Genomic DNA, 16297 nt, shown 5'->3' on the forward strand with positions numbered 1-16297 from the left:
CCATAACCAACCTTGATCCACATTCTGAAAAACTCGCCCGGGACATTGGTCCAATTTTTTCTCACTTTTTCTACGCTACACGTGTATACGATGCTATCGCTTTAGTGTATCTTGATATATATTTTTCATATTAAAAATTTTACTTCGTATAAAACACGAAATCAGTATCCCTAACGCTACAACTATCTATAAATTTGAGATGCAAAAATCATTCATAAATTCGATATTTTTTACTAATTATTTTTTAATCATGTCTCATTTGTCTGGCATGTTTACTTTTTGTTCCATTAAAATTATAAAACACTTGAAGAGAAGCTCGTCTGAATAAAGCGGAGTCAAGTGGTAATTTAAAAGTAAATGAGCAGTAAAATGGCAATAGTTTCTTAGAATACTTATTATTACTGAAGTCTTTAATGTTTTCTGTCACGAAGTTTGAAAACTGTGCCCAGTAATGACTTTTTGTCACGAAACTTTGAAGATTATGACTATCAGATGGAAACTAGCTATTTCAAAATATATTAACAAACCCATTGTAAGCAATAAGTAAGTTGGAATTGATGCTCATTCTGCCTTCTTTTTCTTGCATTTGCTTGTATCAGTATCACCTTCAGATTGCCATGGTTTCGTTAAAAGCTAACTCAGCAAATATGTGCCAGATTTTATTTAAAATTTATCTTGACTAAGTTAAGACTTTATAATTAAGAATCTAGTTGAGAATAGTTAAGAATCATAGTTATCTCTGGACACAGTTGTCTGTGTTAAGTAACCGTGCTATTTTTGTTCAACATGCTTTGTTACAAGCTTTGTATCTAATATTAATCACACGTTTAACTCTCTTAACATTTTGGCATGTTAAAGATGGAGACATTAAAAAGTTTACCGAAATGCCACTTGAGTTTTCGGCTCTTATGTAGATTAGCTGTTATGTGGTTAGTAAGACAGTTTTAAAATCATCAAATATGATACTAAATCATCAATATTTACAAACATTTAATGAAATTTAAATTAGACATGTATTGGCTTTTAAAAAAATCATTCTTACTTTATCTGAAAACAAAATTATTACTCATGGTATGGAAATTGTTCTAAAGGAATAATTGTTCTGAAGGTAGTAAGACCGTTCTAAAGGTAGTTCTAAAGGTCTATTAAAGTAACAGTAAAAAAAACAGTAAAAAAAATTATCATCCCCCTCAGAAAGGGAAAGGCCATTTAATTAAATTTCTGTCCAAATAATAAAAGGAGCCATTTTATTTCTAGGGTTAAAATTGCTAATTTCATATGGTAGGTAAAAACATAAAATATTAGGAACATTCTTATTTTGATAATTATTTTCTTCGAGTGTTTAGGATCTTAGTGATTTTATATCATGTTTCATTTCTAAATTTGCTTAATAAAGCAATTGAAATTAACTTTCAGTTTGGTATATAACCAACAACTAATTTGGACAATAATAAGAAAAGAGAGGGGGGGGGGAAATCCCAACTAATAATGTCTGCACTTAACATACCTGTTTAGACTGTAAAACCTTCATTTTAAATCACTGAAATGACATTTTAATTTAATGCATATAGTTTTAATTAATCAGTTTCAATGTTTTTCAAGTAAATTTATAAAAATACATTTAGAATATGCTTTTTTTTTTCTCTTTTGTCATAGGTGAACATCATGAAAAATGTACTCAGTGTGGTAAGGTCTTCCCAGCTGCTGCTAAAAAATTGACTCATGGTTATTGTCAGCCTTGTTACCAGAACAGCAATGGAATAGCTTTGACTAAGAAATTTGCTAGTCCAAGTGATGAAAATGAGCGCGATGTGGCAAAATCACCAGTCACCGAATCATCAAGTGAACACCATGGTTCCATCAAAAGAGAAGTTAACTCTTCAACAGAACTACCTTCCACGACATCTCCACCACCACCTCCTCCTATGTTGTTAGGGATGTTAGATCAGGTGATGATGAGATACAGAGAAGCGGGAGGTCTTCTGCCACCATCATTGTCAGCTCTGAGGTTCTTGGAAGGCATGCCAGTTCTCTCTCAGAGAAATTAACTACTGTCCTCATAGAAATAAAAGAACATTCATGGTATATCTTGTTGTCACATTTGCCTAGAACAATGTGCCTAAAAGTGCCTTACATGACCGAGATTGCATTCTCTGCACATGACAACTTACAGAGGCAAATACAGCAATTCTTCTGCATAAGACACTGCCTTGAAAAGCTCAAGATAAACAGTTTATTATTCTGTTGCGCAAGGTTTCTTTTCCGGAAATTTTATAATAAAAAGTACAACGAGAGACTATTCGGCAGACTGATAAATTATGTTGAAAAGCTTTTGAAATTGCACTTATTATAGTTATTAATGCAGACATTTCAGACTGTATTATGGAGCTTACTGTATTTGAATTAGTTACTACTGAAGCCTTATTCTCCTATGTAGTTTTTGAAGAATTGTTTAAATTTGAAGTTTTGAGCTGTTTTGATTCTGTTTAAAACTGTAATATTTAAGAATTAGGATTATATCTTAAATAATTCAAATTTAAGTAAGCTGTTTAAATTTGAGCTTCTGACATTAAAATGAACAACAGAAGAAATTTTTAAGCCATTGAAGTAATCGTTGTAATAAGTGAAATGCAAAGCTTATTTTTTTCTCTTTCTGCTGTCGATATATCATTCATTTCGAAGTTAATTAAAAACGGATCAAAAATATGAAATGAAATGGATTAAAATCATTAAGCAGGACTGTAATTAAACTACTTATAAATAGTTAAATTACAGTCCTGCTCAAAATATATACAACTAGGCAAGTAAATTATGTATATACATACTAAAATGTTTATGTACCACTTTTATAATTATTTTTATTTTAATTTTGTATTGAAAATATACACTTACAATAAGTGTTACTGTAATTAATTAACTCGCTTAAATTACAATAACGAATCATAATATTAAAAAGAGGCTTTTATATTTATTAAATATTGCTGCAAAATAGGCACTGCATGCGCGAAGTTATTTTATTGCACCTTACCTGTACGAAAAGTATTTAGTTTTATCTTGTTTTGTACACGACACAAAGTAATTAATTTTTAATTCAAAAATATGTTTCAATTTTTGCGCACTTTTCAACATTGTGCTATTTTATAAGTAAATTGTCATGTAAGTTATGTAAAAAATCCGAAAATCAAATACTAAATCAATTAGTTTTTTTTTCACTGTTATATGATAAATATTTTTTTTCAGTTTTATGATATGTTGCTAGTTAAACGCGTAAATGAAGTACAGTATACACTGTAATTTCATTTATGTTGAATATATATAGTCAAATTTATTTCTGAACTTATAGTACGTATGTTATAAATAAAAGTGAAAGATAGGGTGTTAATAAAAATGCATCATTTTTGGAACAAATCTATTAAAAATATGTTTTATTTCACTAGTTTGAAAAACTAAGTTAAATTACCTGATTTAAATATTTATCTTACTAAGTCATATTTTTTTTTTTTTTTTTTTTTTTTTGTTCTTAACTAATATGTAGCTTATAAAAATATCCGAAACTTTGAAGTTCAAATTAATAATGTGTCACAAAATTCTTATTTATTTACTTGATATCCCATCTATTGTACAACAAAACTGATCCATAGTACAATAAATTTATGCTTGCTTTTAAAAAAATTTTAATTAATTTAATAAAAATTGGATTTTAATGACTTTTAATTAATATGAAATTGAATTTTAAAATTTCATTTAATTAATTAAATTTTATTTTATGTAAACGACACGCGAAATGTGATATAGTTTTTTACGTCTGTGATCTTTTGTTTTGAGTAAACGTTTGTCACTGAAATAATGAATTAAGTTATTTTTCATTAAATAAGAATTTAATTTTAACATCGTGTCTTAGACTTGTGTAGATAGTTCAAGTAAATAGGGACAAAAGCGAAAGCTCACTTGCTAAGCATTTAAACGTCTACTTAGTCAAGTTTACGAAGCATTAAAACGTCCACACTATGCAGTCATTATTATAACGTCACAGGAAAGAAATCTGAAAGAAAATTATAATGAATTTATTCTATAAATATTCTACCTCTAATTTATCTCCAATGATAAATGTAGTATTTTAAAAATTTCTATGATAATTCAGTCAGTTAAAGAATGAAAATAAAAATGGTTATATACATAAGTAGTCATATTATTTAAGAAGTAGGCTTAAGAGTGTTCTCGAAGTCTTGAACTGACATATTTGAGTTCCAGAATTGACAAACTCAACTATAAGCATCTTCATCATCGTTGACAGGGGGGGGGGATTAAAATTATATTTTCTGCTGTACTAAAAATTAACGATACTTAAACATCTGTTAAAATGAAATTCACAGTTATTTATTTATTATTACCGAAAATTAATCAATGCGATTGTCATAATAAGTATAGCTACTGGTATGTAATAATACCATGCATACTATTACGAGAAGTGTGCGTTCTGTAAGATTACATATTATTGTTATATAAGTCATTTTCAAAGAGTATTGTTGGTTCTTTCTGATATATCAATTAAAAATTATTCTTGATTATTGCAGATAGATGACTTTAAAAAGCATTCCCTGCTTCTACAGGTCCATCGATTTCAGCTTTTTATATAATCATTAAATACTGTATAACTTTACATTTACCTTTATGAATAAGCTTCATTAAAACTCAAGGCTGTCGATCGCTTGACTCGTGCTTCGATACACATTTTCCAATATTATAATTACTGACTGACAGAAACCTGTCATGAAAGATTATTCAGCAACATTTAAAGACATTTCTTCAATCTAAGGTTGTAATTATAGACATTTATTTGAACGTTCATTGTCATTCGTCTGTCGTTCTGTATAAAAACGTGCATGGTTTTTCTGGTCTTTGAGGTTAAATCTGCAGCACTGGCAGACTCCGGTCTACAATGACGACATAAATTTAATTTCAAATTTGCAAAAAATATGATAGTGTCATTTAGATAGTCATTAACCAAGGCATAGTTGTATAACTTTCATTTTACCCATGTTACATACGGGGACACATTCTGGAAGACGGGCTTATGGACTATTGAGCTAGAGGAGATTAAGAGTTTACTCGTGATATGTAGCAAATTAGTATTAAAAGTATACTTGTTATAGTAAAAAGGTAATAAAACCTTTTTATCTTTTAATGAAATCATCAAGTGCTCAATTTAATTTTATGTTGATTTTAACATGTCATGAAAATTAATTGTTACAATTGGTATGTCTCGGACTTATGAGACACGATTTCATTGAAATGAATTAATTTCAATAAGAGTGCTTCAAAGTTCAAGTCTCAAAGAAGATCGTCATCAGCAGCTAATAAAATATAAATTTGTGGGAATTAAAAATTAATTCCGGAGACTGTAAACAAATGGTGATAATATTTTGTCATAATATTAATATTAATTATGGGTAAAATGTAACAGTAAGATGCTAGTGACAGTGACGTTTTCGAAATTGATGAAATATTTCGGTATGTGCTGCAAATATAAGCTTTTGTTATTGAACATAATTTTACACCATCAAAAAATCAAAAAATAGCAATTTTTTGCTACCTTAAACGCAATTATTATGTATTTAAAAATATTTTGTGTCTGTAATATGTTTAAATGATGATTACTGTATAGATTTCTGTAAAGTAAAATTCGCATTACAGGATGTAAAATGACTTTTATTATTGATTAAGTTTTTAAATTTTGCTTTACGAAAATGTAAAGCACAATAATGCAAGAAAATAACATAGAAAGATAAACCATCTAACTGTTATTCACTGTAAAGACTTTAACAATTACTTCTTTCTGAAGAGTTCGAAAACTTTTAATTAACATTCCATCTCTCTTTTCATATTTATCAATGAATTTTAGTTTAAATTTCTTCGCTTTCTTACTTAAACGTATTTAAAAAATTAAAAGAGAAAAGCTAAAATTTATTTATTTTTCTTCTCTTTAACATGTAGGCAAAATGGTAATAAACGCATATACATGTATTTTAGACTGAATTCTTAAAACTAATACGTGAAGCACATAATTATGCAAATTTTGCTTTGAGTTCTTTTTTAAAGAATTGCATGCTAAATAAATAATACGTGGCACCTTTGGCGAATATTGATGATAACATTTCAGAGTATATTAATACTGACAGTGCTACTGCATGTATGTCCCTAAAAGCAGTAAAAGAAATGGCGTATAGTTACATTCTTCCTTAAAGATTTTCACAGATTTATCAGAGAAAACATTCTCATCCTTTACATGGAAAATTTTTATGCATAAAGGGTATATAAATTAAAAAAAATATTATTTAATATTATGAAAGATTATCCTAAAATTTTTACATGATAATTTAATTCACAGAATGTTTTTCCAAGGCAAAAATCTTTCATAGTTTTAATCTATTTTATTATAAATTTTAATATTTTATTTCTCCTGTGGAACAAACAAATATACAAATGAACAAATCGTTAATAATTGTAAATGTAAGCTCAATAAAAAGGATTATTAAGAATAATGTGTTTACGCAAATTAACTAAACTGTATATATTTACCTGTGTGTATTATATTTTCTAAATACTATATTTTGATATTATATTTTCCAAATACTGCGCAATAAAACAGTACTTATGATTAAGTTATGTAGAAAGCTCGTATGGAATGTTTAAAAAATGAAACAATGCAGTTATGTAGAAGTAATATATTCGAAATCGTATACTTTAATTAAATATTTCATATTCTCAGTTCATAAAATCATTGCTAATTTTGATTTATAATTCACTAATGCTACATTATTAATGGGAAAGATGTCTATTATTTTGCGCACATGATACATTAAAAGACTCATATAACCATTATTTATATCTAGTAATACTGGCCTCAAATTTGTACGAATGTATTTTTGCTACTATAGAACTCAGTTTTGTTGATTATTTTATGGTTCTTCAGAACCGAAAGCAATTTATGTAAAGCATCAGTATTAGAAAGTTTACTGTAAGTATGGATTTCTGAAGCGTGCCTAAAATCCTGATTCCTTTGTACATAAAACCATGCAGATTTATGTAACTCTTGTAGATTTTTTTTTCAATGTCTTCTTAACATACATTTATATGAAGATTGTTTGCATTTATGCACAATATTTGTAAAAACATGTGTTTTTTTATTCATGGTAAATAATAATCTTTAAAATGGTTCTTCACCAAACTCATTAACTTTTCATCAATTTCATCACATTTCGGCATATTTAATGCCACTTTTAAGAAATTAACTGACGTAGAAACTCTTAAATTCTACGACGATTGGTTTCTAAAAGCAATTTTGTAAAGCAATATTGCTAAATCAAAATGAGAGGTGTACAAATGTATGTGCCATCTATTTTTATACATTACTTTTATACTTTTACTACTACTATCTTCTTTATAGATAATAATCAAAATATAGTAGTGCAGTTTTATTGACTGTTGAAATAATTTATGACCATTTATATGAACTGGCATTTTGACACTAGTTTTGAATTAGTAATATATAGAGAAAATGCAGCAACCTGGTGCATAAACTAAATACATATTTTGTTAAGTATATGAAATCTATGTTAAATAAGTTTGTTGAAAAATGCAAAATATGAAATTAAAAATACGATGAGCAAACTGTTCTGAAAAAAGAAGAATGCAATTATGTATATGTATACTTTTACAAATTGTAAATATTGTAATATTCGGGTTTCGTCGGTGATACTCAACTAAGGCAGGGTTTTGTAAAATCAAAATGATAAATATCTATTCTTATATTTTTTCTGGTATTTTCTGATTTAATAGTAATATATCCTTCGTGTCTAGTCAACACCATATTGTTCCAAATGTAGCGTATTTCTTTTGCTTTGAAATATTGTATTCAAATGAAAATAAAACTGCTGCTATTTTTATGTAATATTTATTCTTTTTTAATCAGCTACATCTCATCATATGAATATTATAATTTTACAAGCCATGACATAATAAATGCATGTTCATTCATTCTAGAAAATGAATAGAAGAAAATATTTGGACTAATTACCAGACAGTGCTTAAGAAATAATGTCATCTCTTTTTGTATCAACGAACTAGATAATAGATTAAAATTCAATTCATATTTATTTGCAAAACTTCAACCTCACTGTTATACATTTCAACAATATCGTTCAACTTTTTCTTTATTTTGTACAATGCATTTTATTAATAACCATGTATTACACGACCATGAACATAGTTGCACTTTTCAGAATATAGTTGGAAACTGATTTTTTACACGGTGTGTTCTGAGAATGATTGCAATTTTTCATTCTGCTTGTTTTAATATTAATTAATTATAAGCAGAAATAACTTTTAATGAAATATAATGTGAATATGTTAAAACCATTAACAGTTAAGAATATCACATATTATCATAAATGAAGTTTAAAAATGTTTTTTATTCATATTTATTAGCTTTATTCCATTTTTTTTCATATTTTTCTTTGGAATAACATGCTTTGTCTGTAACATAATTTAGACTTTTCAATAGAGTGCAAAACAAATAATATATAAAAACACTTCAGATTCTAGAAAATTATAAGTACTAATAGGTCTTGAGATCTTTGCGGGATAACTAAATTTTATTTAGAGACTATTTAAAATTAAATTGTTAATTACCTATTAAACAAGTAAAATAAAAATTACATGTCATAGCTGCATAATTGAGAGGTTGCTCTAACCTATTTATTCTCAAAGAATAATTCAATCTCAAAGAATTAAAAAGAATCTTAAAGAAATTTAATCTCAAAGAATAATATTTTCATAGAATGGAGGAATTACATGATAATAAGTTAAATAATAATATTTTTGTTGAATTACATAATGATAATTTAATTTACTAAATGAATTTACAATTTATGAATTACAAGGAATTACATAGTAATAAATTAATTTACTAAAATAAAACCTGAAAAATAAGAGATTTATAAATCCAGCTTTTAAAAAGTTGTAATATATAATATTTAAGCGAGGCGGATGTATATTAAAACTTAACTTTCTTCATATGCAATAATGACCGTTTTGTTCTTTACTAGCAGCTACGTTGCCAGCCTTCGTCTGGCTTTTAATGTAACGGAAAAATGCCTGAAGGAAACACCAAATGTTAAATTTAAAAGCTGCTTAGAATTTTACTCTGCATAACTACTTCATCAAAAAAAAAGGGGGGGGGGGAAACACACACACACCACAAATTTAAAAAAAACTGAAAGGTTTCAGATTTTAAATTACGTTCAAAGGGGCGTTCTTTTAACGTTTTGTGTGTTACCTTTATTTATTAAATATCATGTTCTTTGCACTTAAACCATAAAACTCAGTTCAGTAGCAATGTCGCAAAATAATTTTAAAATGAGCATATCTTTAAAATTTCCGATACACAGTTCCGCGCCCCCTGGAGATAAAAAGGTTTACCCCCCTCCCGTAGAGTGTTGCCATTGCTCGCTTTGAAATCCATAAGTTTGTTGATCAAAAATTCGTTAAGGTTTTGCAAAATATGAAATCGCAAATAAAATAAATTCCAAATTTCAAATTTGGTCTTCCACATGCCCAATTCTTCAAAATTCGATGGCTCTATGTACCGTTTTTTATCACAATGCGAGAAATATACATACATTTATGAAGATTTTTTCATTCTTTATATTCTTCAAATATAATGCAGGAATCTAACATCTGGTGGCAACAGTTTGAAAAGTGAAACGGACATTTATAGTGATTCAACGCAAAAACGCGAAACGAAAACACTAGTCCTTCAGAGACAAAGCCCCTTTGGACTAAAAATTATTACTTATAAGAATATTACAATGAAATAAGCAATATCCCTTAATACAAATATTAATTATCCTAATAAATTAATTAATCAATTTCCCATTGCCTTCTCTCAATGAACGTCCAATAGCCAAGAGAAACATTAAATTTAAAAACTGCACAGAATTATAGCCCTCATTTTTCCAAGTAGCAACAAAGCTGATTTTCAACAGTCAGCAGTCCAGTATACAATTGAATAAAAACTTTTGCCAAAACTATATTTCTAAAAATATGAAACTATTCAAAATGATGTGATAAAATCGAAAAGATAAAATAAAAAAAAAAAAAAATCTGATTCGAATTCTGAAAAATTCGCTTCGAGGTGCACTGGCTCTTGTCTAGATGCACCTATATACCAAATTTCGTAGCCCTGGGTTTATTGGCTTACCCGCAGCACGAGCGAAAGACACACAGACTCTTTTATTGTATGTAAAGATATACGCAACTGGTTTAACTATCAATTGAAGAAATGAGTTACTCAGATCATGAAATATTTTACTTTCAAGAGACTTGCTGCTTATTGATAAACTCAACGAATAACAGATAATAAGTAATTTTGAAGTAAAATATATACTCTTGCTTTAATTACACTCCTCGAGAAATAGGCTCTGTTCTATTGAGCAAGCAGAAATGTCTTCTTCATTATAATTTGTTTGACTCAGGGCATGAGGATAGAAGAAGCTCTATAAGATACTCCTAATAAAGAAGTGAGTTCAAAGAAATTAAGACTCACATTAGGATGGCTTTGTTCTCCGTATCATTCCCCACTCTTTTGTTCTGGTAGTTCAAACAGAAACAGAATATAGGGATTCTACAGTGTAGAGTAACTGGAACAGAAACTGTGCATTAAGAAACCAGCTCTGGTCAATAAATATTGCCCCTTGTCATTAGAAGAGGATGTTAAACTCCATATAGCACAGAGAACAGTGCAAAAATAGCACCATCAGGAGTACGAAATATGATTGATCTATCTTGTTTTCCAGAACAGTTATCAATTTTCTCCATTCTTGCGTCATTTTATGATAGATAAATATTTTAGTCGTCTCTTTACCAGAACATCGATCATATCCAGAAATACTAAAGTTTTCAGATTTAGCACTACCCATCAATCCATTCAACAGAAATCCATACCATCCACGTGTCTGTCCACTCGTTGACAGCAATGTTCAGATTCTTTGATGATTATTTCAGATTCTGTTGTTTCATGTTCAGATTCTTTAAATGATTATTTTAATTAATTAGGTTTATGCTTTTCATTTTCTTTTCGAATATCCATGAATTCCATCATTTTGTTTGCAATAAAAGAACAAATTTGAAATTTTCTAGCAATTTAAGAGCAAATCAAGCTTCAATTTAATAGCATTACCTTACAAAAGCATTGAGACTTTTTAATATGGTTACGAACAAAGTGCATATGCATGCCTGGAAAATTATTTAAAATATTTTATTCCTTTGTAAGCATTTTTTTTAATTACTGGACGAATCTGTGTTTTGATGCATTGGCAAATGAGCAGAAATTTTAATGTTGTAGTGATCTACTTAGCATTAATGTTACGAAAGTAGTCGGGAAGCTTTCAAGATCCCGACTACTTTCGCAACTACTACTTCACTTCCAACTAATTCCCTTATATAGTATATAACTATTACTATCCGACTACTTCACTTATATATATTACTGAGTCTACCTTCGAGGGGCTGACTGTATGAGGATATGTAAAAAAATGAAACTGGCTTCTGCTTGTGATGCAGTTAGAAGTCATTAAAAACCACCCGTAGTTAATCCAGTTTCTCGGAACTTATGCTTTTCGAGTCACTGAGTTTATTGAAGATCTGAACTCACTTTTAACAAGGATTCAGTACACTTTAACTCTACAAAGAAAAAAAAAAAAAAAAAAAAGGAACAAAGAGGAAAAGGATATGCTAAAACCGCTCTAAAAGATGTCGTTAAAGGACGACATCTTTGTCGTCGTTTCAGGTGTCGTTAGGCAACGTTATATCATTAAAGGACATGCTAAAACTGCTCTTAAAGATGTATAATATCTAGCGATTTCTCTCTACACGTGGCAGTGAAAAAAACAAATAAAAATTTTAAAATGAAAAAAAATCTGAAAGTTTTCCGATTTTACATTACTCCTCAAAAGGATATTTTTTAACGTTTCGTGTGTTACCTTAATTTATTAAATATAATGCTCTTTTCACTTAAACCATAAAAATTAATTCAACAGCAATATCGCAAAATGATTTTAAAATTTAGCATATCTTTAGAATTCCAATACACAGTCTCGCGCCCTGGAGACAATATTTTCCCCGTACAGTGTTGCCATTCTTCGCTTTGAAATCGTTGAGTTTGTTAATCAAAAAAATTTTAATGTCTGACAAAATATGAAAGAGATAATAAAACAAATTCCGAATTAGGGCTTTGAGATGCCCATATTCGGTGGAGGGTTACGTTATTCAAAATTGGATGGCTCTAGGTGCCGTTGTTTTATCACTATGCGAGAAACATACATACATTTATGCAGATTTTTCATTATTTAATTTCTTCAAATATAATGCAGGACTTTGTGGCAACAGTTTGAAAAGTGAACAGATATTTATAGGAGTCCGACGCAAAATGCCAAAACGAAAGTAATAGTCCTTCGGGACTCAAATCCCTTTGGACTAATAAATCTTAAATTTCGCTTACTAACTATTTATCAAAACATACACAAAAGCCTAGTAATAATAATATTGCCAAGAGAAGAAAATTCGGATACGTATTAATTTTTATCTGAAAGTTAAATTTATCACCCATAAGACGTTTTTGTTCGTTAGGGCAAAGTTGCGTAAGTCGTACCACGTAAGATAAAAACAGGTATAAATCGCAGGAGCTACGAATACAGTAAAAAATATTTATGGTTATAATATCTCGTGTTGTCTTTGCTGATATTTATTAGCATTTATTACAATAAAATTCCATACAATGTACTCCCTTCGATAAAATCAATAAAATTCATGAAAAACGATTTGGACATTCAGTATTCTAAGTCGCACTTATACCTTAATTCGTGCTACGTTTTAAACTGAAGAATTATAATAAAGTTTTCTTTTTATCAATTCATTTAGTTTAGAATTAATTACAACAATGATCACAAAGATATTTTTGCTTTTTCTTGTCAACTCCAGCACATAAGTCTTATAAACTTTCTTTGCATTTTAGACACTGAATTATAGTCTCTTCGCGGTCTTCCTCGCACATATTATTGGAAGATGAACATTGTGTGAAAAAATATGGTTGACTAGGGGTAACTCATTTTCTTGAAAAAATGCAGTTGGCGTAATATTACGCCCAATATTTAAAAGATACGACTTAAGCAGTGGCACGACTTGTGCAGCGTTACCCTACACTATATTGATAGCTAAATTAAATTCTTAGAGTTAGATTCCTTTCAAATAATTCTAAAATGTTTAATTAATCGTTACATCACTTATTTTTTTTAAACTGAAAATAAAGAAATTTCCAAAATTTTCTGAAAATTTTACGAACTAGTATGAAACTTCGGAATAAATAATAAAAGTCTAGTCTCTTTCTCTTATTTATTAAATTTTCCTCCGACCCATAAATAATAGTACATATGTTTGTATGTAAATATTTATTATTATTAATTTTCAACAGCCAAAAACTGTTGCTCCCTTATAAACGTATTCCTATACAAAGCAATTAGTCTTAATCCAAAAATTCATAAATGAGCTTACAATGTCTTTTCTCCCTGTTTCCATCAGCATGCCTTTGTGGTGTAACGGCAGGCACACTCGGCGCGTATTCGGGAGGTGCAGGCTCGAGTCCCGGCGAGAACACTTCACATTTTTCCTGTCTCCTGCTTCAAAATAATCTAATAACTCTACAGTGGCGTCCGAAATAGAAGGAGGTGGACGATAATTCGTCACCACCAGAATTTGGAGATTGGGACCGCTAATCCCCTGTCGCCATTTAAAAGGGGGAGTATATAAGGTATTTCTCCCTCTTTCCAGCACGCTTTCAAGGTGTAATGGTAGCGCATTGTGGGAGTATTCGAAGATCCAGTTTCGAGTTTCAGCGAAGGCATTGCTCAGTCTCTTGCATCAAAATAACCTAATCACTCTACAAGCTTATTTAGTTTTTGATATATACGAATAAAAGTCAATAGCGTCTGTATCAAATCTTTAACTAAGGTGTATATAACATTATTAATTAATTAGCTCTATTTTCAGGTTTTCTCATGTGTTATTCACGTTCGTTTTTTATGGAAATGAAAATAATACAAATTAGGGCATCAAATAACTCAAATCTTGAAATAATTACAACACCATGTTTTTAACAGTTACGTAATTGAAATGTTTTCGCGGCCACCAGTTTGAAAACTACGATCTTATATAGTATATTATAATAGCAAAATGTCTAGAGCATGTACTTCGTTATGCAGGTTTCCATGTCTCTTCTTTATTTTAGCTGTTTATTTCATATATAAGAGCTTTGAGATAATGCAGGTGTTGACGTGTTGCCATTTCAAAGCGATTGTCATTGAAATGTAATTGAGTTGAATGTATTTTACACTGAAAATGTAAGTAATACACACTAAAGCAAATGACATAGTTAAGCTTATCTTAAATATTTTTAGTTGATTTGCATCAGCTTACAGTTGGGCAAAATCATTTAAAGTGAAGTCTGTTTTGTAATAAAGGTTTGATTATTTCCTATTATTTATTGATTTTCAAAACAATTTAACTATTGGGGTACGTATCATTAATGTCATCAGATGAAAAGTAATTGGGTCTAAAACATGTTTGAAGCACTGAATGTACAATAATATTTTGAAGCATTGAATTTACAATAATATTTTAAAGCAAGTATGCTATATGATTTCCCTATAACGAGGCTCAAAGTAACTGATAGAAAACACTGATATACAAACTGCAACTGCAATTAGTTTCTTTCTTTCATTCTTTTTTTCATTTTCTTCCACCCTTTCTTTTTTTTTTTTTTTTTTTTTTTTTTTTCACTAGGTATGATTCTCTTCAGAAATATATCAGGTTTTTACTATACAATGTTATTGCTGATTATATAGTAAATTTTTGCTAACAATGAACAAGAGTTAAGAAAGAACGAGTGAATTTATAAGATATTTTTTCCCTCCTCTCAGCATGCCTTCGCCTAGCACACTCGGCACGTATTCAAAGATCCAGGTTTGAGTTCCGTCGAGGGCATTGCTCATTTCTAGCTTCTCCATCATCAAAAAACCCTAATGACTCTACAGTGGCACCCTACAGTAATATAGTATAGTAGACTCTACAGTAATACATGTAAAATGGAGGAAAGAAATTAAGATAGAACAAAGGAAGATTTAACGAAGATTAAAGGAAAGAGAAGAACGAAAGAGAACTTCTTGAAGAAAAACGAGGGAATAAGTTTCAAACGTTTTTTACTAAGACAAATTTCGACATTTTATAAAGAATTACTTACAAAGATACACTTCATGTAGGACTATAAAATACTACTTTAAGATTTTTATTTTTATTTAATTTTTATATGGCACTATATGGCACACTATATGGCAATATAAAAACCTTTGATTTATTAATAAATACTAGATAGGGAGGACGTGGGCAGAACCGATTAACCGTATTGGTAGAGGGATGGTGCCCACGTCCTCCGTTACTACTGCAGTGGCACCCGAACTAAAAAAAAGGTGGTGGATAATGATTCTTCACTACAAGAATTTGGCGATTGAGTCCTCTAATTCCCAGTCGCCCTTTAAAAGGGGGGAACATATAAGGTCTTTTCTCCCTCCCTTCAGCATGCCTTCGTGGTGTAACGGTTAGCACACTCGGCAAGTATTCGAGAGATTTGAGTCCCGGTGAGGGTACTGCTTATTTTTCATGTCTCCAGCATCAAAATAACCTAACGACTCTGCAAAGTAATTTTTGAAATCATAGAAGAAGAAACTAAATATGCAAATTGTGGAATAAACCGTATTTAATGTAAATTAAATTAATTTAAGCATTTAATGCTCTGATATTTTAATGAATTGGCAAATGCACATAATTTTTCTTTATTTGCAGAAGTCCTCTTTAGGTATTTTAACCTGAATAAAGACTGCTATTTTGGAGTCACATTTTGTCCCGCAGACGCACGTCTATTGCGCTGCTGGACATTGCTCTGCTTCATTCGCAAATGCATTTATAGAAATGATAGCGATGATGGTTTAGATTTTCGTCAATGCGAATACGTTCGCACTTGATAAGAAAATAAATTACTTTACATTTTTGTTTCAGCACTTGATATCCTTACCTCTCCTATCTACACCCTTGCATGGAAGAGTCACAAAAAAAATACTGTGAAAGGAAACTGCATTTCGACCTTACACTTCCCTGTGCATCTGTTCCAAGGTTTCCCTAGTGACCACTC

General features: G+C 29.7%; 1 protein-coding gene across 1 annotated transcript in view; it reads left to right on the forward strand.

Annotated features, from left to right (window-relative positions):
- The window catches only part of LOC118195941 (uncharacterized), a 186468-nt gene extending 178517 nt beyond the window's left edge, over positions 1–7951 (forward strand). Inside the window, exon 8 of the mRNA XM_085813888.1 lies at positions 1657–7951. Within this exon, the coding sequence (XP_085670014.1) occupies positions 1657–2048 (392 nt within the window). The 3' untranslated portion in view covers positions 2049–7951. The remainder of the gene's footprint in view (positions 1–1656) is intronic.
- The last annotated feature ends 8346 nt before the right edge of the window (positions 7952–16297 follow it).

The sequence above is a fragment of the Stegodyphus dumicola genome, chromosome 1, assembly GCF_044657685.1.
Source record: "Stegodyphus dumicola isolate Sdum_Otavi_A_Nest chromosome 1, ASM4465768v1".
Taxonomy (NCBI): Eukaryota; Metazoa; Arthropoda; class Arachnida; order Araneae; family Eresidae; genus Stegodyphus; species Stegodyphus dumicola.